Source organism: Tachyglossus aculeatus (assembly GCF_015852505.1).
Source record: "Tachyglossus aculeatus isolate mTacAcu1 chromosome 12 unlocalized genomic scaffold, mTacAcu1.pri SUPER_6_unloc_2, whole genome shotgun sequence".
Lineage (NCBI taxonomy): Eukaryota > Metazoa > Chordata > Mammalia > Monotremata > Tachyglossidae > Tachyglossus > Tachyglossus aculeatus.
Window position 1 is genome coordinate 13,993,895 of NW_024044829.1, and position 25,439 is coordinate 14,019,333.

General features: G+C 42.0%; 1 protein-coding gene and 1 pseudogene across 1 annotated transcript; both read right to left on the reverse strand.

Moving 5' to 3' along the window:
* Positions 1-9,319: 9,319 nt before the first annotated feature.
* On the reverse strand, positions 9,320-10,164 carry LOC119921394 (annotated as a pseudogene).
* A 664-nt stretch (positions 10,165-10,828) lies between these two features.
* On the reverse strand, positions 10,829-24,717 carry LOC119921395 (olfactory receptor 1086-like). The gene is made up of 4 exons (XM_038741640.1): positions 24,185-24,717; positions 17,521-17,584; positions 16,836-16,937; positions 10,829-10,927 (listed from the first exon to the last, which is right to left on the reverse strand). Exons 1-4 carry the CDS (start codon positions 24,715-24,717, stop codon positions 10,829-10,831), a joined length of 798 nt encoding a protein of 265 aa, XP_038597568.1.
* Between the last annotated feature and the right edge of the window lie 722 nt (positions 24,718-25,439).

Genomic DNA, 25,439 nt, shown 5'->3' on the forward strand with positions numbered 1-25,439 from the left:
CGCCTTTTCCTCTCCATCCAAACCGCTACCCTGCTCATTCAAGCTCTCATCCTATCCCGTCTACATTACTGTATCTGCCTCCTCTCTGATCTCCCATCCTCCTGTCTCTCCCCACTTCAATCCATACTTCACACCGCTGCCCGGATTGTCTTTGTCTTTGGAGAAGCAGCATGGCTCAGTGGAAAGAGCCTGAGCTTTGGAGTCAGAGTCATGGGTTCAAATCCCGGCTCTGCCATTTGTCAGCTGTGTGACTTTGGGCAAGTCACTTCACTTCTCTGGGCCTCAGTGACCTCATCTGTAAAATGGGTAATTAAGACTGTGAGCCCCACGTGGGACAACCTGATTACCTTGTATCTACCCCAGCGCTTAGAACAGTGCTTGGCACATAGTAAGCGCTCAACAAATACCAACATTAATTAATTAATTAATTAAACTCTATGTGCGACAAGGACTGCTTTAGACCTGAGTATTTTCTATTTACCACGGGGCTTAATATAGTGCTTTGCACATTTTAAGCTCTTAGGAAATATCACTACTGTTGTTACTATTATAAAATAGTCACCAGAACTGGGGAGAAAATACATCTCTAAAATACATTTAAAATACATCTGGCTTCTGCCCCCTACATTCCATGGAAACTGCCCTCTCAAAGGTCACCAATGACCTCCTGCTTGCCAAATCCAAGGGCTCAAACTCTATCCTAATTCTCCTCGACGGCTCAGCTACCTTTGACACTGTGGACCACGCCCTTCTCCTCAACACCCTATCCAACCTTGCTTCACAGACTCCGTCCTCTCCTGGTTCTCCTCTTATCTCTCCGACTATTCATTCTCAGTCTGTTTTGCGGGCTCGTTCTCCCCCTCCCATCCCCTTACTATAGGGGTTCCTCAAGGTTCAGTTCTTGGGCCCCTTCTGTTCTCAATCAATCAATCAATCAATCAATCAATCGTATTTATTGAGCGATTACTGAGTGCAGAGCACTGTACTAAGCGCTTGGGAAGTACAATTTGGCAACATATAGAGGCAGTCCCTACCCAACAGTGGGCTCACAGTCTAGAAGGGGGAGACAGAGAACAAAACCAAACATATTAACAAAATAAAATAAATAGAATAAATATGTACAAGAAAAATAAATAGAGTAATAAATATGTACAAACATATATACATATATACAGGTGCTGTGGAGAAGGGAAGGAGGTAAGACGGGGGATGGAGAGGGGGACGAGGGGGAGAGGAAGGAGGGGGCTCAGTCTGAGAAGGCCTCCTGGAGGAGGTGAGCTCTCAGTTGGACCTTGAAGGGAGGAAGGGAGCTAGCTTGGCGGATGGGCAGAGGGAGGGCATTCCAGGCCAGGGGGATGAGGTGGGTCGGGAGTCGACGGCAGGACAGGCGAGAACGAGGCACAGTGAGGAGATTAGCGGCAGAGTAGTGGAGGGTGCGGGCTGGGCTGTAGAAGGAGAGAAGGGAGGTGAGATAGGAGGGGACGAGGTGATGGAGAACTTTGAAGCCCAGGGTGAGGAGTTTCTGCCTGATGCACAGATTGATTGGTAGCCACTGGAGATTTTTGAGGAGGGGAGTAACATGCCCAGCGCGTTTCTGGACAAAGACAATCCGGGCAGCGGCATGAAGTATAGATTGAAGTGGGGAGAGACACGAGGATGGGAGATCAGAGAGGAGGCTGATGCAGTATTCCAGACGGGATAGGATGAGAGTTTGAACGAGCAGGGTAGTGGTTTGGATGGAGAGGAAAGGGCGGATCTTGGCAATGTTGTGGAGCTGAGACCGGCAGGTTTTGGTGATGGTTTGGATGTGAGGGGTGCATGAGAGAGCAGAGTCGAGGATGACACCAAGGTTGTGGGCTTGTGAGACAGGAAGGATGGTAGTGACGTCAGCAGGAGGTCATTGGTGACCTTTGAGAGGGCAGTTTCCGTGGAATGTAGGGGACGGAAGCCAGATGTGTTTTAAATGTTCTCGATCTACACTAACTCCTTTGGTGACCTAATTCACTCCCACGGCTTCAACTACCATCTCTATGCTAATGACACCCAAATCTACACCTCTGCCCCTGCTCTCTCTCCCTCCCTCCAGGCTCGCATCTCCTCCTGCCCTCAGGACATCTCCATCTGGATGTCTGCCCCCCACCTAAAACTCAACATGTCCAAGACCGAACTCCTTCTCTTCCCTCCCAAACCCTGCCCTCTCCCTGACTTTCCTATCACTGTTGACGGCACTACCATGCTTCCTGTCTCACAAGCCCGCAAACTTGGTGTCATCCTCGACTCTGCTCTCTCGTTCACCCCTCACATCCAAGCCATCACCAAAACCTGCCGGTATCAGATCCGCAACAATGCCAAGATCTGCCCTTTCCTCTCCATCCAAACCGCTACCCTGCTCATTCAAGCTCTCATCCTATCCCGTTTAGAATACTGTATCTGCCTCCTCTCTGATCTCCCATCCTCCTGTCTCTCCCCACTTCAATGCATACTTCACCCCGCTGCATGGATTGTCTTTGTCCAGAAACTCTCTGGGCATGTTACTCCCCTCCTCAAAAATCTCTAGTGGCTACATTGCAATCAACCTACACATCAGGCAAAAACTCCTCACCCTCGGCTTCAAGACTCTCCATAACCTCGCCCCCTCCTACCTCACCTCCTTTCTCTCCTTCTACAGCCCAGCCCGCACCCTCCACTCCTCTGGTGCTAATCTCCTCACCGTGCCTCGTTCTCGCCTGTTCCGCCATCGACCCCAGGCCCACGTCATCCCCCTGGCCTGGAATGCCCTCCCTCCACACATCCACCAAGCTAGCTCTTTTCTTCCCTTCAAGGCCCTACTGAGAGCTCACCTCCTCCAGGAGGCCTTCCCAGACTGAGCCCCCTCCTTCCTCTTCCCCTCCTCCCCCTCCCCATCCCCCCCGCCGTACCTCCTTCCCCTCCCCAAAGCACCTATATATATATATATATATGTATATATGTTTGTACGTATTTATTACTGTATTTATTTATTTATTTTATTTGTACATGTTTATTCCATTCATTTTATTTTGTTAATATGTTTTGTTTTGTTCTCTGTCTCCCCCTTCTAGACTGTGAGCCCACTGTTGGGTAGGGACCGTTTCTAGTGTTGCCAACTTGTACTTCCCAAGCGCTTAGTACAGTGCTCTGCACACAGTAAGTGCTCAATAAAAACGATTGAATGAACGAATGAAGCTCTAGTATGGAAGCTCACTGTGGCCAGAGAATGTGTCTAACAACTCTTGCACTGTACTCTACCAAGCGCTTAGTACGGTATTCTTTATGCAGTAGTAGCTCAATAAATGCTTCTCTTAATAATAATAATAGTAGTGGTATTTGTTAAGTGCTTACTATGTGCAAAGCACTGTTCTAAGCGCTGGGGGATACAAGTTGATCAGGTTGTCCCACGGGGGGCTCACAGTCTTAATCCCCATTTTACAGATGAGGAAACTGAAGCACAGAGAAGTGAAGTGACTTGCCCAAAGTCACATAGCGGACAATTGGCGGACAACTGACAAAAAGACAAGACAATTCTCTTGTCTTATGCCTTCGAGTTGTCTCTGACCCATAACGACACCATGGACACATTTCTCCCAGAACATCCCACCTCCATCTGCAATCGTTCTGGTAGAGTATCCATAGAGTTTTCTTGGTAAAAATATGGAACTGGTTTGCTATTTCCTCCTTCCAAGCAGTAAACTTGAGTCTCTGCCCTTGACTCTCTCCCATGCTGCTGCTGCCCAGCACAGGTGTGTTCTGACTTGTAGGGGATTGCCTTTCACTCTCTAGCCACTACCCAACCTAGGAATGGAATGGGTATGCCTCTGCTTGACTCTCCCTCCTGTAATCTAAACTGTTAGAGTACTTGAAACTCTCCAGATGCGACCCTGAGAGAGACAATAAATGTCGTTCACCCCTCACACCAAAACCTGCCGGTCTCAGCTCTGCAACATTGCCAAGATCCGCCCTTTCCTCTCCATCCACACCACTACCCTTCTCGTTCAAGCTCTCATCCTATCCCGTCTGGACTACTGCATCAGCCTTCTCTCTGATCTCCCATCCTCGTGTTTCTCCCCACTTCAATCCATACTTCATGCTGCTTCCCAGATTGTCTTTGCCCAGAAACGCTCTGGGCATGTTACTCCCCTCCTCAAAAATCTCCAGTGGCTACCAATCAATCTGTGCATCAGGCAGAAACTCCTCACCCTGGGCTTCAAGGCTCTCCATCACCTCGCCCCCTCCTACCTCACCTCCCTTCTCTCCTTCTACAGCCCACCCCGCACCCTCCACTCCTCTGCTGCTAATCTCCTCACCGTACCTCGTTCTCACCTGTCCCGCCATCGACCCCCGGCCCACATCATCCCCCGGGCCTGGAATGCCCTCCCTCTGCCCATCCGCCAAGCTAGCTCTCTTCCTCCCTTCAAGGCCCTACTGAGAGCTCACCTCCTCCAGGAGGCCTTCCCAGACTGAGCCCCTTCCTTCCTCTCCCCCTCATCCCCCTCTCCATCCCCCCATCTTACCTCCTTCCCTTCCCCACAGCACCTGTATATATGTATATATGCTTGTACATATTTGTTACTCTATTTATTTATTTATTTATTTATTTATTTATTTATTTATTCATTTATTTTCCTTGTACATATCTATTCTATTTATTTTATTTTGTTAGTATGTTTGGTTTTGTTCTCTGTCTCCCCCTTTTAGACTGTGAGCCCACTGTTGGGTAGGGACTGTCTCTATATGTTGCCAACTTGTACTTCCCAAGCGCTTAGTACGGTGCTCTGCACACAGTAAGCGCTCAATAAATACGATTGATGATGATGATGATGTTATTGATTGATTAACTGATCTCCCTCTCCATTCAAGTCAAACTTTATTTTACTTTTCTCAATTTATAGATTCTTTTTATGGCATTTTTTAAAGGGCTTATTATGTGTTCAGCACTGTTGTAATCCCTGGGGTAGATATAGGCTAATAAGGTCAGACACAGTCCCTTTGGAAGGAGAACAGATATTAAATCCTTATTATACAGTTGAGGTAACTGAGGCACAGAGAAGTGAGGTGACTTTGCCAAGGTCATGCAGCAGACAAGTGATGGAGCCGGGATTAGAACTCAAGTCCTCTGACTCCCAGAACCATGCTCTTTCAATTAAGTAATGCTGCTTCTCTTCAACCTTAAATGATGGTTTAAAGGTCTAATCATCACTTTGTCTTTCTTTTGGGACCATATTTTCCTTATAGACCATATAACACATGGTTGAAATTGGAATATCTGATTGATAAATTAATTGCCTGACCATTACTGTGAACCCAGTCATCATCTTCAAGTCCATAACTAATGAAAGTGTTTGGCAATATACTAATTTTCCATTGGAAACTGTATGGAATAACTGACTTCAAATGTCTTTAAAAATAATTTTCTAAAGGGACTACAGTCCTGCCCCACATTTAATAGTTCTCCTGGGAACTGATTTTCATAATTAGTTGTGCATTGTGCAATTGATACATTTATTGATTTGCAAGCTTTGACTTTAAAATATTCCCCAAGTGACTATTTTTACAGAGGAATGCTGGTAGGTTGTCAAAGACAGTGTTTCAGTCTGCTGCATCTGCAAATGAGCCTTGGGGAACAATTTGGGTGTTAGACTTTGAGCCCGTTGTTGGGTAGGGATTGCCTCTATCTGTTGCCAAATTGTACCTGCCAAGTGTTTATTCAGTGCTCTGCACACGGTAAGCGCTCAATAAATATGATTGAATCAATGATAGGAAAAAACAAAAATATATGATCAGGGTCAAAAAAAGAAAAGAAATGGCACTTAGATACATGTTATGCAGAAAATAAGCCAGGGAACCTAAAAGAAAGCATCCTCATCTCTCCTAATCTATTCTTTTCCTTTGTTTTAGGGATAATTTTTAGTAGAAAACTCTTGAAAGAACTTGCAACAGAGACTTGCCTATGCTTGACCTGGTAATGTAGAGAGCAATAGAAAAAGAGGAGGGATGGTTAGGGCAGAGAGGGAGTAGAGTGTATCCTAGAAGATAGAGCAAATCTGGTGGGACAAAGATTTGGTGGAACAAAGAGGTTTCTTGTGGACTAATTATTCAATTTTATGCACTTAGGAAGGTGCATTAACTATCTGGAGAACATTTAATCAATAATTGCTGCAATACACTCATTTTTTTTTCCTAGAAAACATATTTATTAAAGACTCAGTCACGCATAGCACTCCTTCCAGAAGACAGTGCTCTGCACACAGTAAGCACTCAAAAAATACGATTTAATTTAGTTGCTGCCCTGCTAGGAATTAAAAATGGTAGGTGTATTCATTCACTCATTCATTCAATCGGATTTATTGAGCACTTACTGTGTGCAGAGCACTGTACTAAGCGCTTGGGATGTACAAGTTGGCAACATATAGAGACAGTCCCTACCCAATAGTGGGCTCACAGTCTAGAAGGGGGAGACAGAGAACAAAACAAAACATATTAACAGAATAAAATAAATAGAATAAATATGTACAAGGAAAATAAATAAATAGAGTAATAAATACGTACAAACATATATACATATATACAGGTGTTGTTGGGAAGGGAAGAAGGTAAGATGGGGGGATGGAGAGGGGAACAGGAGGAGCGGAAGGAGGGGGCTCAGTCTGGGAAGGTCTCCTGGAGGAGGTAAGCTCTCAGTAGGGCCTTGAAGGGAGGAAGAGAGCTAGCTTGGCCGATGTCGGGAGGGAGGTCATTCCAGGCCAGGGGGATGACGTGGGCGGGAGGTCGCCGGCGGGACAGGCGAGAATGAGGCACAGTGAGGAGATTAGCGGCAGAGGAGCAGAGGGTGTGGGCTGGGCTGTAGAAGGAGAGAAGGGAGGTGAGGTAGGAGGGGGCGAGGTGATGGAGAGCCTTGAAGCTCAGGGTGAGGAGTTTCTACCTGATGCGTAGGTTGATTGCTGTATGATATGGTCTAAGGAGTAGACAAAATGAAAGGTCACTGCCCTATAGCTCTCAAATTATACTGGGAGTTTACAATTGAATTTGCTAAAAAGCCTGCAGCACATGTAAATTTGATACCAAAAGTGGAAGCAATACTGATTTTTTTCACAGGTCTTAATGTGAATATTTATGGCATTCATGGGGCTTCTCGGGGAGAGGTCAAGAAACTACAAGACCTAAATAACCCTTGTGGGACAGGGATGTGTCCAGTATGATTTGCTTGTAACCACCCCAGAGCTTAGTATAGTGCCTAGCACATAGTAAGCACTTAACAAATACCATTATCATTATTGTCATTGTTGTTATAAAGACAGAAAGAATCAAAATAGAAGAGAGAATCATTCAGTCATTCAATCGCATTTATTGAGCATCTACTGTGTGCAAAGCACTGTACTAAGTGCTTGGGAGGTATAAATTGGCAACATATAGAGATGGTCACTACCAACATTAGGCTCACAATCTAGAAGGGGGAGACAGGCAACAAAACAAAACAAGTAGACAGGCATCAATACCATCAGAGTAAATAGAATTATCTCTATGTATGCATCATTAATAAAATAAATGGAGTAATAAATATGTACAAAAATTAATAGAGTAATAAATATGTAACAAATCCATACAAGTGCTGTGGGGAAGGGGAAGGGGGTAGGGCAGAGGGAGGGAGGGGGCGATGGGGAGGGGAGGAGGAGGAGAGGAAAATGGGGGCTCAGTCTGGGAAGGTCTCCTGGAGGAGATGGGCTCTCAGTAGGGCTTTGAAGGGAAGAAGAGAACTATTTTGATGGATGTGTGGAGGGAGGGCATTCCAGGACAGCGGTAGGATGTGGGTCAGGGGTCGACAGCAGGACAGGCAAGAATGAGGCACAGTGAGGGGGTTAGCAGCAGAGGAGTGGAGTGTACTGGCTGGGCTGTAGAAGGAGAGAAGGTAGGTGAGGAAGGAGAGGGTGGGTGGTGATGGAGAGCCTCGAATCCAAGAGTGAGGAGTTTTTGCTTGATTTGAAGGAATCATTCAATCAACCAATTAACAGAGAGATTGAGGAAGGCAAAGAAAGAGAGGTGGATAAAGGAACATAGTAAATCAATTAATCCATCAATACAAAGTATTTATTGAGTGCCTACTATGTGCAAAGTACTGTTCTAAACACAAGGAAGAGTAGAATAGAATTAGTAGACATGATTCTTGCTCTCAAGGATCTTACAGTCTAGATCAAGAGACAGTCCCTTGAATAAATTCAAGTTAAGCAGAAAGAATTAAAATGAGACAGGAATAAATAAAAACACTTGGAAACAGTCATTGAGAAAGAACTAGAAGTAAAAAAAAATTGAAAACTCAGCAGAGAGGGACAGAGATGGGCAGTGCAGTGGTTACTGTCACAGTCAAACATACATATACAAAGTTGCCTATAAAGGCACACATAGTGATAGATAGTCACCAACTCCCATCTAGACACTCTTCAATAGTTGACATCAACCTTCTTCAGTTACTGCCATCAGCCATCTTCCATTTCCATGGCCCCATCCATCATGGCGATAGTTGCTGGGGCTGCCTTGTTCCCTCTAGGTCCCATACATGGCTGCCTTGCACACCGAAAAGGGAGTTCCAGAAAGTTCCAGTAAGCAGCCGCCAGATGTAGTCACGATAGATGTGTTTGGGGAACATATGAAGTGTCTATTATATTGTACTCTCCCAAGTGCCTAGCACAATGATCTGCAAACCGTAAGCACTCAATAAGTCCGACTGATTGATTGATTGATTGGGGCAGCCATGGCAGGAGCAGGAAAGGAAGGGTGAGGCAATGACAATGAAAGGAAAGAGGAAAAGTAGGAAGAAAGAGACAAAGTAGGTGAGTAGTACTGGTTGTCCTCCTTTACTTACCTGCTACTGTTTCTGTCTCCACTGATGCTGTTTTCATGCCCCCCTCCTTATTTTTAGCTGAGAGAAGGGCATCAAGTATTTGCTATCACTTTGGGCTCAGGAGAATAGGACTCAAAAATTTGTGACCATCCCATCTGCCATGGGACAGATGTCACTTTAGTCTTTATTTTTATAATACTTTGTTAAGCTCTCATTATGTTACAGTCACTGCACTAAGCACTAAGCTAGATACAAGGTTATTGGTTTGGACACAGCTCCTATCCCACATATGGCTCCAAGTCTCACACTGGAAGGAGGAGGATTTAAAGTCCACCCCATTTTATGACTTAGGCATAAAGAAGTTAAGTGACTTGCCCAAGGCCAAATAGCAGACAGGGGTTGGAGTTGTCCTTAGAACCTGGGCCTGCTGACTTTCAGGCCCAAACTCGTTCCATTAGGCCATATTTCTTATTTAATGAATCGCACTCGTGGTGTGATACAACTTATTTTCCCTATTTTCTTCTTTAAGACACATTTCACCTCCTGATTTATCAAGCTATAGATCAAAGGATTAAGCATGGGGATCACGATGGTATAGAACACTGAAGCAATTTTATCAGTGTCCATTGAATTATTTGATTTGGGCTGTAAATACATGAAGATGATGATCCCATAAAATAAGGTAACAGATGTTAAGTGGGAGGTGCAGGTGGGAAAGGCTTTGTGTCTCAAGAGTAGATCCTTAAGAGGGTCAAGAGAATAAAAATGTAAGAGATGAGGACAATCAGAAGCAAGCCAAGTCTATTAAAACCAGCAATTGCAAAAATTAGCCTCTCTTTGATTCTGGTGTCAATTGCAAAAATTAGCCTCTCTTTGATTCTGGTGTCAGAGCAAGACAATGCTAACAAGGGGACCTCATCATAACAGAAATGATTGATTACATTGGAGTCACAGTAGGAGAAATGAAATATCAGAAATTTGTGAAAAAATCCAACCAAAAAGCAGTATAGGTAAGTACCAACTACCAGTTGGGTACACAGTTTCCAAGACATCACAGTCGTATGAAGAAGAGGTTGGCAGATTGCCACATAATGGTCATACACCATCAATACCAAGAGAAAAATTTCTACATTTATAAAAGTGATGAAGTCACATACTTGAATAGCACAGGCTGTAAAGGAAATGCTTTTTAACTCCAGAATCAAGTCCACCAGCATGCTGGGAGTGAAAGAGGAGGTATAACAGAAGTCAACAAAGGCTAAATGGCTTAGGAAAAAGTACATAGGATTATGAAGTCGAGAGCTGAGCTCCATGACACTAATCAATCGATCAATCAATCGTATTTATTGAGTGCTTACTGTGTGCAGAGCACTGTACTAAGCGCTTGGGAAGTACAAGTTGCCAACATATAGAGACTGTCCCTACCCAACAGTGGGCTCACAGCCTAAAAGCACATAGATCAATAGAAAAAGCACAAAAAGGATGGCACACATCTGTATGCTATCTGTGAGCCTCACCAGAATGAACTCCATCACTCCAAAATAGTTACCTTGCCCCATGAGATCCTCCAGATTTCCCAGCCTTTAACCCAATAGGTGGGATTTTATTAGCGAAGCAAGAGTAAAGTAGTGTGTGATTCTCACAGGCTAACAGTTAACATTTAGCATAATATAATGGAATAACATTTAATTTAATGTAAACCTCCCCCTCCCAATATATTTGTAGACAGTCAACCTCAAAAGCATCTACTTGTAGTAGTAATTGTAGCAGTAGTACCACTTATTGAGTGATCATTTGGTGTGGTGTACTGTTTAGGGACATGGCAAGGGCAGAATAAAGAATCTTAGTTCAAGCAATAGACCTTCCCAACCAGAAAATTAGGGATGATGATTCTCTTAATTTCATTAGAATTTTTCCAAGGGCGAGAGTGAGCTCATCAAAATCATACTTGAACAGGTAAATGCTTTGTTCTCATTTTCAGGTTGGCACAGAGTACTTTGTTTCCGGTGGTTGGTGCAGCCTTGATAAGGATAGGGATTTCATTAGTTCCTGAATATTCTTCAGAAACTCAGGCAACTGTAACGAGATGAACCTCTCGGGGAAAATTTTTTCAAGGCTTCCTTCTGGGGATGGAAAAGGAACCATTTACTCTGGAGAGAAATGGAAGCAAATTTCACCGGAGGAACTGGGAAGAGGAAAGGCTTATTACTGAAGAGCTCTTGAGTCTGCCAAGTCATTGAACTACAGTTATTTGGCTGTGGTTCTTGAGGTCCCTCCAATGAGCACCCAGTCACTCACACTCCTCACCTCCTCCTCTAGCCTCCATTCGAAGCAGGTATGTGCCTGCTACAGACACCTCCTCTAATATCAGTTTGAAGCAGGGGTGTGCTTGCTACAATTGGGGAATCATCCCTGGGCAAAATGGCTTGCGTAGTACGCCGCTACATTTCCTTCCAAGATGGCTCTTAAATCTCAGGGAGCTAACTTGCTGGAAAATGAGCCCGAAAGCAAATTATCAGTAATACACAAAGTTTATCCCCTAACACTCCCTGTGAGGGATCTAGAGATCTTGGGTTCCCTCCCCAAGCTGGGTAAAGTGGGAAAATGCATTATTGCCTTTTATTCATGTTTATAAGAATGTTCTTAAGCAGTCTCAAGGCACCTCATTTTCCCCTTAGGCACAGAGGGCAACCAGGCTTGACCCCTGGCCCACATCTGCCCCCTGGCCTGGAATGCCCTCCCTCCGCACATCTGCCAAGCTAGCTGTCTTCCTCCCTTCAAATCCCTACTGAGAGCTCACCTCCTCCAGGAGGCCTTCCCAGACTGAGCCCTCTTTTTCCTCTCCCCCTCTCTATCCCCCCATCATACCTCCTTCCCTTCCCCACAGCACCTGTATATATGTTTGTACAGATTTATTATTCTATTTAGTTTACTTGTACATACTTACTATTCTATTTATTTTGTCAATGATGTGCATCTAGCTTTACTTCTATTTATTCTGATGACTTGACACCTGACCACATGTTTTGTTTTGTTGCCTGTCTCCCCCTTTCTAGACTGTGAGCCCGTTGTTGGGTAGGGACCTTCTCTATATGTTGCCAACTTGTACTTCCCAAGCGCTTAGTACAGTGCCCTGCATACAGTAAGCACTCAATAAATACGATTGAATGAATGAATGAATGAATGTGTTTCGTGTTGGGTCTTTTTCCCTCAGTTTTCCAGGAAGCTTTTCATGACAAATTTTTTAGGAGCCAGTAGGGCAGGTAAGCAGGGATGTGGATGAACATTAGCTTTTGAAGTTCAGCAAAATACTAGACAGAAACCACCTTTTAAACATCATCAACAATAAAAGAGGACAATACTGGATTTGTAGCTCTGTGGACAGAAAATTGTAATAATTTAATTCCTTCCTTTGATTAACTTATTTGTAAATATTCTTCTGTATCTCTTCCTTTGTAGGGTGAACAGTTAAACAGGGAATTTGTCACTTTTCTGTTTCAAATTTCCGAGGTGCTTAGTACAGGGCATTGCATCCAGTGAGCACTCAGTAAATATTACTGCAATGACTATTACTACGATTTGAGAACCAAGATTTTCCTGGCTTATTAACAATAATAATAATAATAGTATTTGTTACGCACTTACTATGTTTCAAGCACTATTCTAAGCATTGAGGTAGATCCAGGCTGATCAGGTTGGACACAGTCCCTGTCTCACATGGGTCTCACAATCTTAATGCCCATTTTACAGATGAGGTAAGTGAGACACAGAGAATTTAAGTGACTTGCCCAAGGTCACGCAGCAGATAAGTGGCAGAGCTGGGATTAGCGCTCATGTCCTTCTGTATAAACAAGAGTTATTTTATCAACTGCAGCAAAGTACAGTGCTCTGGTACAATGTTCTTCACACACAAAGTACTCAATAAATGATTGAATTGAATTGAATTCTGACTCCCAGGTCAAAGCTGTAACCACTAGGCCATGCCCTTTCCCACAAGCAACATCTGAAGAGGATTGCTTAAGCTTCTCTCCTGGATGGCCTCTTTTGCTAAGGTTTTGGCTTATGCTTATGCAAAGGAAAGGTTGAGATCCTCATAAATCCCTACTCTTTCAATCTGGTATAAGAAGACTGAACTCCCATGACAGGAATGCTCCCAAGAATGTCACCTTTTCTTGTGGATAGTAGACTTTTCACTTTCCTTGGAAAGTCACAGAATTTGTAGTTAGGGTCATTTTCAAAAGAGGAATGTGTAAACTCATTATGGGCACGAAAAATGTCTGTTTATTGTTGTATTGTACTCTCCGGGGCACTTGGTATAATGCTCTGCACACAGTAAGCACTCAATAAATATGATTGAATTAATAAAAGTGAGGAATTATCAGGAAACCTCATAGTCATTGTTATTGTTGTTGTTATTATTATTATTATTATTATTATTATTATTATTATTATGTTATTTGTTAAGCACTTACTATGTGCCAAGCACTGTTCTAAGTGCTGGTTGGCATGTTGACCAAAATTTTTTTAAATGAATCAGTCATTTTTGTAATCACTGCCATATTTTGCTAGCATGATTGTAAGTTTCTAGACTGTAAGTTCGATGTGGGCAGAGAATGTTTCTGCCATCTCTGTTTTATTGTACTCTTGCAGTGCTTAGAACAGTGCTCTGCACACAGTAAGACCTCAATAAATACCATTGATTGATTGATTGACTCAAGCTAGTTACTTTCTCTGTTGCAGTTGATTAAATAAGCCTTGCTTGCACATAACACCCTCCTTTGCAGCTGAAGACTTTCGACCAATTTAGACAACACTAAAAAAACTCTAGAAAAACTAAGCAACTGTTTTGTTTTGTTGTCTGTCTCCCCCTTCTAGACTGTGAGCCCGTTGTCGGGTAGGGACCGCCTCTTTATGTTGCCGATTTGTACTTCCCCAGCGCTTAGTACAGTGCTCTGCACACAGTAAGTGCTCAATATATATGATTGAAAGGAAGAAGCCAGATATTGTGCCATCCCAATTATCTCATAGTAGTTATTAATTACCAGGAAATCACACGATTCAGTAAAGCCCAGCATACCTCAGTGCTGGAAGTTATGAAATCTCCAAGATCATCATTCCCTATCAGAAGTCCTTCCTCCTACCTCTTTAACTCTTCCACTTTTATCTGGATAATTTAGAGGGCAATTCCTTTAGGAAGGCAGTGGGTTTTTTAACCATTACTTCAAAGCAAATGATACTTTAAGGAAAAATGAATGATCCAGTTTCTTTTCTTCCATATACTCCTGGTATAAATGCAAATTACATGGGATAAATTATATACTGAAATATATTCCCCTTGGAATATGGTTCCTGAAGGATTCATCAAAAAATATGTAAACAGTGAGTACCCCAGGGACATACCTTAATAAAGATTTTAAATGGCATACCACAGTGGGCCAAGAGTCACAGATACATTTGAAAGTGGGAATTGAGGAATTGTAAGCTCATCTTTGTACTGTAAGATCATTATCAGCAGGGAATATGTCTGCTAATTTTTCTTGTATTGTACTCTTCCAAGTTCTTGGAATAATGCTCTGCAAATAGTAAATGCTCAATAAATACCATTGATTGATTGTGTGGTAAAAATCAATCAGTAGTATTTAATGAGTGCTTAGTGTGCATAGGGCACTGTAATAAGCATTTGGGTGAGTACCATAGAGTAAGTAGACATGATACTTGCCATCAAAGAACTTAAAACAGCTTTTGAAAGGAAATGTCATCCACAGGTGGGAAAGAATGAAACCAAAGAAGTTGATTAAAGATTTCTGCAGCTGTGCACCCCTTGTACTCCTGCCTCAACCCAAGTAGACCACTTCTTTAAGTTGCATGCTTGGGGTTTTGCAAAAGTACTGCGGTCATATGTAATACATTGCATCTGTGGAAGGTAGACTGGGTAAAATGATAATAATGACGATAATAATTGTAATAATTATGTATTTGATAAGTGCTTACTATGTGACAAACACTCTTCTAAGCACTGGGATGCATACAAGGTAATCAGGTTGGACATAGTCCCTGTCCCATATGGGGATCACAGTCTTCATTCCCATTTTACTGGTAAGGTAACTGAGGCACAAAGAAGTGAAGTGACTTGACCAAACTCGCACAGCAGATCAGAGGCAAAGCCTGGATTAGAACCCAGGTCCTTCTGACTCCCAGGCCTTTACTTTACTAGGCCATGCTGCTTCTTTAGCTGCCTCATCTGCCCCTACACACACACACACTCACCCCATAGCCCCTTATGCAATTGAAAAAGTTGATTATGACTTGACAATAATAGTGTCTATTAAACCCTTACTATGTGTCAACCACTCTTCTCAGATGTATATAGATAATCACTTCAAATTCAGTTCCCGCCCCATGTGGGACTCACACTCCGAGAAAGGCAGTTTTCATTTAGTAAGAATTTTCTACTGCTGAAAATTTTGTTACTACTATTTCAAGAGAATTATTTCTCATTAGAAAATCCTTTCTGAATTGCTAATTATTTGAAAGTTGCTATTTTCTATATTCAACATTTTTAAGTTATTTTTAGTAATAGCATCTCTATCAAAATTCTCTCCCATTTCTTCCATGTCGGGGATATAAGCAAATTCAGGGGGTTCAATTTTGCAATGAATTGTCACTAAGATCCAGTCTTGTTTGCTTGCTTTGATTCTGAAAAGTTATTCAATTGAAGTTTATTTGAATTTCATCCTATGAAAATTGAATTTTATTTCCAAGGTTTGATTTGGTGTTTTTCAAAGCATGTTATTGCTTGTGATTAGTTCATTCATTCATTCATTCATTCAATCGTATTTATTGAGCGCTTACTGTGTGCAGAGCACTGTACTAAGTGCTTGGGAAGTACAAATCGGTAACATATAGAGGCGGTCCCTACCCAACAGTGGGCTCACAGTCGAGAAGGGGGAGACAGACAACAAACAAAACTAGTAGACAGGTGTCAATACCATCAGAATAAATAAAATTATAGCTATATATATAATTTATAAAATAAATAGAGTAATGAATATGTACAAATATACACAAGTGCTGTGGAGAGGAGAAGGAGGTAGGGTGGGGGGTGTGATGGGGATGGGAGGAGGAGGAAAGGAAAAGGGGCAGCTCAGTCTGTGAAGGCCTCCTGGAGGAGGTGAGCTCTCAGCAGGACTTTGAAGGGAGGAAGAGAGCTAGTTTGGTGGATGATTGGAGGGAGGGCATTCCAGGCCAGAGGTAGGACGTGGGCCAAGGGTCGATGGTGTGACAGGCAAGAACGAGGCACAGTGAGAAGGTTAGCAGCAGAGGAGCAGAATTTGCAGGCTGAGCTGTAGAAGGAGATAAGAGAGGTGAGGTAGGAGGGGGCAAGGTGATGGAGAGCTTTGAAGCCTAGAGTGAGGAGTTTTTTATTGATTCGAAGGTTAATAGGTAACCATCAACTAACCTAAAACTTTCTAGGAAAATTCTAATGCTTTGATGAGTTCCTATATTATATTCATATACTCCATTATGGTTTGGTTTAAAATTTCTTAATGTTAACATTTTTGTCTGATTCTGTTTTTTTCCCCACCACTGTAAAAACTTCAGCTCACTTCACCTCTGATATATTTGACCACAATTTTTTTTAGCAGCCCTGAATTTCTGGTCCAATCATCATCATCATCATCATGGTTCTTGCTAAACATTTACTATATGCTAGGCACAGTAATAAGTGCTGGAGTAGAGACAAGATAACCAGGTCCCACAGAGGACTCATAGTCCAAGTAGAAAGGAGTAGAATTTATCCCCATTTTACAGATGAGGTAACTGAAGCCCAGAGAAGTGAAGTGACTTGCTCCTGGTCACACAGCAGACAAGTGGCAGAACCAGGTTTAGAATTCAGGACCTTCTGATTCCCAAACTTTTCCTCTTTATACTAGGCCATGCTGCTTCTCATAATGGTGTACCCGCCCACCTAACAGGAACATACAAATGGATTAATGTAAGGCCAGATAAAATAGTGAATGGCCCCAGAGGTTAGAGCCAATACAGTGAGGATGTTGGCTTCCAGAAATGTCCCAGGCTGCACTGCCTGAAGGGTAAGAGACACTGGTCAATTCATAAATCACAGGAGCAAGATGACTTTTCCCAAGGAAACCGCAGTGGGGTTGCTGATAATTGTGGTACTTATTAAGAATTGATTATGAGTCAAGCCCTGGGGTAGATACAGGAAAATCAGATTGGATGCAGTCCCTTCCCCCCTGGGGTTCACAGTCTAATGGGGAAGGACAACAAACATTTAATCCCTATTTTACAGATGAGGAAACTGAGGTATAAAGAAGTAAAGTGACTTACCCAAGGTCACGTAACCGGTAAGGGGTGAAGCTGGGATTAGAGCCTACATCTCCTAACTCCCATTCTTGTGCTCCTTCCACTAAGCTATGCTTATCCCTACCTTTTCTGAGCAGTGGTAGGAAATTGGGCAGGTTTCTCTCACTCCATTACGCCTCAAACTGAGGGAAATATGTCTGGGCAGAAGACAGAGGTTGACAGCAGATTTACATATTCTACTCCTTTCTTGACTAGTGCCCTTTCCTGTCCCAAGATGATAACAAAGTTCTATTTTCAAGTCAAATACCTAATTGACTGGAACATTTGAAAATGACTGAAAATACCTTCTGATGTGGTGCAAATTTCTGAGCATGATCCTTTTCTAATTCCCCAGCTTGATTATCTGATCTTTATATTAACAGGAATCCTGTTTTAAACACGGTTTTGATCTTATTATTAAAGTGTTATATTGAATAGATTTCAGGAGTTTGAAATGTAGCCAACAAGCAGTGAGAGTTATTTCCAGGGCTTCCTGCACTTCCAGGTTCCTCAGACTATATATCAGGGGGTTCATTACCTCATCTGCAAAATGTGGATTAAGACTGTGAGCCCCACGCAGGACAACCTGATTACCTTGTGCTTAGAACAGTGCCTGGCACATTCATTCAATCGTATTTATTGAGCACTTATTGTGTGCAGCGCACTGTACGAAGCACTTAAATACCATCATCATTATTATTAATTCATTTATACTAATGTTTGTCTTCCCCTCTAGAATGTAAGCTCACTGTGGGTAGAGGATGTAATTGTTTATTATTAGGTTGTACTATTCCAAGTGCTTAGTACAGTGCTCTACACGCAATAAGCATGTATAAATATGGTTGAGTGACTGACAAACTCAAGTCTCAAGAGAAATTAGATCTTTAGATGAGTGTACATAAAGCACATGCAAAGGACCGTCCATTTAGCTAACATTAGTGCTAATATGTGGGGAGAGCACTGATGTTTGGCATAGGCATAATGCTGGTGAGCCTCTTTGGCAATCAGTTTCCCCACTGGGGTACAGACATAAGTTGCCCTTTAGAGATCCTTGTAGGGATGCAGGGGAATGAGGTTTGTGACCATATGCCTCTTTAAAGAAATAGGTGGCATCAAGAGAGGAGGTAACAGCGGTTGCCCAGAAAAACTTGCCAGAGATAGTTAAGGCCCAAGAACAGGTTTCCTTTTTATAGTCATGCCATAGTGGAAAGAGAACAGGCCTGGAAGAAAGAGCATGTGTGTTCTATAACTGGCTCCACCACTTGTCTGTGTATGACCTTGGGCAAGTCACTTAACTTCTCTGTGCCTCATGTACCTCTTCTGTAAAATGAGGATTAAGAATGTGAGCCCCATGTGGGACATGGACCGTGTCCCACCTGATTATCTTGTATCTACCCCAGTGTTTAGAACAGTTCTTGGAACATTGTAAGCACTTAACACATACCACAAGTATTATTATTATTAGTAGTAGTAGTAGTAGTAGTAGTAGTAGTAATATTATTCCAAACATAGACCTTATGCTGGCCTCTGTCCACCTTTCCTCAACCCATAAAAACCTTGGGCTTATGGACAAGGAACATGCCTATCAACTCTGTTATACTGAGCTCTCCAAAGCACTTAGTACAGTGCTCTGCACACAGCAGTCACTCAAGAAAAATACTTATTATTTTTCTTAAGCAGTTTTGTTCTGGCACTGGGGTAGGTACAATACGGTCAGATCAGACACAATCTCTTTTCCATATGGGACTCACAGTCTATGAAGGGAGGAGGGGAAAAAGGCATTTTATTCCCATTTTATAGATGAGGAAACTGAGACACAGAGAAGATAAGTGAAGCTCATTGTCACACATCCAGTAAGTGGTGGAACTGGGATTAGAACCCAGGTTTCTGGATTCTCAGGCCTGTGCTCTGGCCATTAAGCCATGCTACTTCCCTGCCCTAGAGCTGATCCTGATCTTAGATATCTTGATTTGCCTGTGCATCACTTTAGTCCCAAATAAAATCAAGGATTTCTAAATGACTTTAGGAACATCTCAAAAAAAAAAAAACCCAGTGAGAATCATAGACAAAATCCACAAGCAGAAAAGTAATTCCATAAACCACAGGGATTGGGTCTTCTAAATCTGTTTTGCTCTTTCAAGTGATTAGAACAGTGCTCTGCACAAAAGGAAGATTATCCTATCAGGCCTGGAATAAGGGTGAAAATATGAGGGTCTAATGACAATATTAGAGGAAAAGACTGGGAGAGACAACATATATTAAGGTCAACTAGAACATGAAGACAATATGAAGTATTGATAATGATAGTTTATTTATTAAGTTCTTACTATGTGCCAAGCACTGTTCTAAGCGCTGGGGTAGATATAAGGTATTCAGGTTGTCCCATGTGGGGCTCACAGTCTTTATCTCCATTTTCCAGATAAGGTAACTGAGGCCCAGAGAAGTGAATTGAATTGCCCAAGGCCACACAGGTAGTGGAGCCGGGGTTAGAAGCCGTGCCCTCTGACTCCCAAGCCTGTAATCTTTGCACTGAGCCACGCTGCTTCTCAAGCATTAATAATTAATAATTAATGTAAAATATTAGTATCAAGCACGGAAATAGCTATGATGATATTATTTGTTATCATTTATGTTATATGTTTATTTTAAAGGAGAATTTAGTTGTGTTCACCTTTAAGGAAATTCCTGCAGTAGTAGGTAATGGAGCAAAAGATAAGATGGCAGCAGCAGCATCAGGTCAGCTCATAAAGACAGAAAACATGCCTCCCCACCACTTGTTTGTGGTTCTGAAAAACATGAATTACCTGTCTTAATCAATGGAAAAGTAATTCAATAGTGATGGTAGCATTTTGTCCTGAACGAAGTGACCCCTAAATATTTTCCTTAAAGCAAGTTAGATAACATCTCATCAGAACGAAACATTTTCGTTCTGAGCATAAAAAAATGCAGAAAGAAACCTGGCAATCCTACTGACCTAAGGAGGAGAAGTTGTTTTTCCTCCCTCGGTTCTTGCTTGAAGCTGCTGGAGTGTCTTGTTTGCTTCTGCTTCCCTCTAAGGACCTCAGTCTTTCCCCCTCCTCCCAGGGTACAATGGAATCACAAAGAGAATGCCAGCTGCCTGGGAGCAGAAGAAAGATGTTGTCTACTAATGAGACAGCACTCTACTCTGTAATCCTTAAATAATCAACATTCAAGGACTTTCCTCTTTGGGAACCAGGGAATTGATTGCTCTCAGTAACTTAAATGTCCCAAGACAAAATAAAACAAATATCCAGGATACTTAGACTGTGAGCCCCAAGTGCTCAACCTAATTTTCTTTATCTTATCCCAGTGCTTAGTACAGTGCTTGGCAAATGGTAATTGCTTAATAATAAGTTATTGTTATTATTAAGTCAGCCTATGCAAAGTTAAATTGAATGAGTGAGGAGAATTACTTGATGAATTTGGACAAATGGTGTGATATATTTTGGGCTAGATAATCCTGGGAACTACTTCTATACATTACTGGTCCAGGAAAGAAGAAATCATCAATATTGGTATTGATTAAGGGTTACTGTTCTGTATGTGTCCATCCAGACCCACATTATCTCAAGAAATCTCACCTGAAAGTGTATTTGGATCTGAATTATCCCTATAACATTCAGTTATTTTAAGTGGATGGATTTATTTGCTCTGGAAGATTCACTTCAAGGTGCCATTTTAGGCCCCAATTACCATGGAAATATATAGTAATATAGTCACTCCTGCATGCCTGAAGAAGGCCATGTACCTACTGTGATTCTAGGTTTGGAGAGTACATTCTGTCATGGATGGGAAACTGGTAAAGATGGGGAAAAAAGAGTAGGGGGCTGAATTAAAACGAAAATAATAATAATGATCATTCTTGCATTTGTTAAGTGCTTACTATGTATTAGGCACTATACTAAGTGCTGGAGTGGATACAAGCAAATCGGGTTGGATGCAGTCCCTGTCCCACGTGTTGTTCACAGTCTCAATCTCCATTTTACAGATGAGGGAACTGAGGCACAGAGGATTTAAATGATTTGTCCGAGGTCACTCAGTAGACAAGTGGCAGAGCCAGGATTAAAGCCCATGACCTTCAGACTTCCAGGACCGTGCTTTATCCACTATGCCATGCCACTCTTAATGGTTATTTTCCTAGTCAGAGAAGAGTTAATAGGGATTGTTGCTAGGACCTGTTCAATTGATCAATTTCATCTGGTAAATCTGGTATATCTCTTCTACTTAGACCTTGAGCCCCATGTGGGACAGGGACTGTGTCCAACCTGATTAACATATATACCCTACCCCAGTTTAGTACATAGTAAGCACTTAACAAATACCAAAATTTGTTAACATTGTTATTATTACTATCATTATTATTATGTTTTCATAAATGATTTGGAACAGAGAATGCATAGTAAAATCTCTGAGTTAGAATGCTAGTTTTTAAGATGGACTCTGAGGCAATACTAGTTGTACGTAGCTCCAAAACTTAGTTTAATCCATCCTGGGCAATTGTCACTCATGAATTTGGCATACAGTGTTAGGCTTACCTTGTGTAGTAAAGTAATTTTTTTACATTGCTTTGCAAAGTATTTCTTCGTTAATTTATATTTTTAATCCAAAAATACGAAAAGAGGCGAAACAATCAATACATCAGTAGTATTTATTGAGCACCTACTGCATGCAGAGCACTGCTCTAAGCATGTAGGAGAGTATAATAGAGTAGCAAATATGATCCATCATATTTGATCCTCAAATCATTCAAGAAGTTTACAACGTAGTGAGGAGACAGAATGTAGGAGGAAATGATATCTACCAATCAATTAATCATAGTTATTGAGCACCTATTGTGTGCAGGGAACTGTACTAAGTACTTAGGAAAGTACACTTAGGAGACAAGCAGCATGGCTTAGTGGAAAGAGTCAGAAGTGCTTGGGAGTCAAAAGTCATGGGTTCTAATCCTGGCTCCCCCGCTTGTCAGCTGTGTGATTTTGGGCAAGTCACTTAATTTCTCTGTGCCTCAATTACCTCATCTGTAAAATGGGGATTAAAGGCAGAGCCCCACGTGGGACGACCTGATTACCTTTTATCTTCTTCAGTGCTTAGAATAGTGCTTGGCACATAGCTAACACTTAATAAATACTATTATTATTATCATTATTATTATTATTATTATTATTATTATTATTATTATTATTATTGCAAATCCCCCACTCCTCAAAAACCTCACAACAGTCGTTCATTTCTCTTTGTACCTAGCAGGAACGTCCTCTCATTCAACTCTATCTTTCTCATCCACTCTCTTCTCCCACTACACTCGAACTCTAACTCCTCATTTTTCTCAAGCCAACCACCTGCCTGCACCTCCATCTTGCTTCTCATGCTCAGGCCCTTCCTCTTGTTTGTAATTCTCTCCCCTCACAACCAACAGACCACTGCTCTCTCCATCTTGGAAGCCCTTCTGAAATCTTATCTCCTCCAAGAAGTCTGATCTGATTAATTTCTAGTCCCTCCACCTTTCAACAGATCCTCTCAGTGAAATGAGCCTGGGCTTGGGAGTCAGAGATCATGAGTTCTAATCCTGGCTCCGCCGCTTGTCTGCTGTGTGACTTTTGGCAAGTCACTTAACTTCTCTGGGCCTCAGTGACCTCACCTGGAAAATGGGGATAAAGAGTGTGAGCCCCACGTGGGACAACCTGATCACCTTGTAGCATCCCCAGCACTTAGACCAGTACTTTGCACATAGTAAGTGCTTAATAAATGCCATCATTATTATTATTACTGCCACATAAACAGTGAAGCAATCCCATCTCCCCATGGCATTTATGTATATATCATTACACTAAATAAGCTCCTTCTAGGCAAGGAAGGTGTCTACCAATTCTATTATAGTGTAATAATAATAATATAATGATAATAATAACAATAATAATAATAATAATAGTATTTGTTAAGCACTTACTATGTGCCACAACAATGTTCTTTTAAAAATGAACAGGGTAGTGATGAAGGCTATGCATTAGGGTAGGGAGAGAATGAAGGCTGGAACATCAGTGAGGAGTCTGATAATAATAATAATTCTGATATTTATTAAACACTTACTGTGTTCCAGGCACTGTACTAAGCACTAGGGTAGATACAAGCGGATTGGAATTGGACACAGTCCCTGTCCCACATGGGACTCACAATCTCAATCCCCATTTTACAGATGAGGAAACTGAGGTCCAGAGAAGTGAAGTGATTTGCCCAAGGTCACACAGCAGAAAAGTGGCAGAGCCACTTTGCTGAAGTGATCAATAATGACCTGTTTTTCTCCATATGTGCCTCAAGAGATGTCTCTGTGCAACAGCTAACATTATTGAAGATTTTCTAGTTGTACTAGGAGTGAGTGAATCTAGCCAGGTAATTATTGTGCGTAATTACCCCACCAGTAGTGACTTGCATGAATATGGAGAAAACTCTCTTTAATTAGTGAAAATATTTAAATTATTTTGAACTGTATTCTTTTAATGGAAATACTAAGCCCTGGCAAGATAAGAGCTTTCGGAAGCTGTATAAAGTCCTTCTTGTCTCTAAGTTACTAATTAATGCCCTACAGTGTAGGAAGAAATAAATTACTCTCTAATTTCTTGAAGGACTTGATAGAGCTTCAATAAGCCCTCAGTGACCCTTAAAGGCACAGGTTGTACTATGAGAGATTCAGGTTTGAAATCAGATATCCTGAATGGGAAAGAAATATGGTAAATTTATTCTAATTCCCACTTTACAGCTGGGAAAATTGAGGCACAGAGGAGCAAAGGGAATCACCCAAGGTGATCCAAGTACACTGCACACTGCACTAAAACCACTGGAATAGGTTCTCCTACTAATGACAAAATTAGCTGTCAGTGAATTCCTCGCATAAGAGGGTTCAACATAGGGATGATTATTGTTTAGAAGAAAGTGGAGCTGGGCCTTAGGTACATGAAGAGTACTGTCCCATGGTATATGCTCATTGCAGCCAAATGGGCTGCACATGTGGAGAAAGCCTTGCACTTGCTTCTGGTACAGTTGATTCTGAGGATGGTGCTGAGAATGGCAGCATAAGAGGTCAGGATGGCTATCACCATGATGACTTCAATAAAAAGGACAAAGTTGAAAGGCAGCAGTTCGGTAAGGGAGGTATCTGAACTAGAGAGTGACAACAGAGGGGTGATGCAGCAGAAGAAATGACTGATTTCATTAGAGCCGCAGAAGGGTAATGAAAAAGTGAAATCTGTATGAAGGGCTGAATGAAGAAAGCCATCTAAGCAGTTACCAATGACCAAGGATACACACGTTTTTGGGGACATGATAATTGTATACATTAATGGATTACAGATGACCACAAAACAGTCATAGGACATTGCTGTCAGAATAAAACCTTCAGCAGTTATCAGAGCTATACAGAAATACATCTGGGCTGCATATCCAGCAAAAGAAATGACCTTCTTCTCTAATAAAAGGTTTGTTAGCATTTTAGGCCGTGGTCACAGTGGAATAGCAAATGTCTAAGAAGGACAAATTGCTGAGAAAAAAGTACATGGGAGTGTGGAGATGGACATCGATCCAGATTAGTAACACCATCTCCAGGTTTCCCATGAGAGTAAAGGCATAAATCGCTAGGAATAGCACAAACAGGGCAACCCGAAGCAATGGGCGTGGTAAGTCAATCCCACAAGAACGAAGCCTGTCACTGCAGTGTGATTGTCCCTCACCATTTCAGCATTATTTACATAGAAGAAAATTATAAAAAAAAATATTGGAATGATAGCCGAACAGTAGGAAACCGGCTGCCCAGAGCAGCAGGCAAAATGGTTATGAGCTGATTTTTTTTAGGTTTTTTTAATGGTATTTGTTCAGCACTTACTAAGGGCCAGGCCCTGTATTAAGCACTGGGTTGGATACATACTAATTAGATGGGACACAGTCCACGTCTTACATGAAGTTGACAGTCTTAATTCCCATTTTACAGATGAGGTAATTGAGGCACAGGAATATTAAATGACTTGCCCAAGGTCACACAGCAGACGGGTGATGGAGGTGGGATTAGAATCAAGGTCTTTCTGACTCTCAGACCCATTCTCCAATAGTGAGGCCAGTATGGTCCATTGTTATCTCTGGCCCCTACATGGGAACAATTCTACTGAGCTGATGGAGAAGCAGCATGTCTCTACTACTTGTCTGCTGTATGACCTTG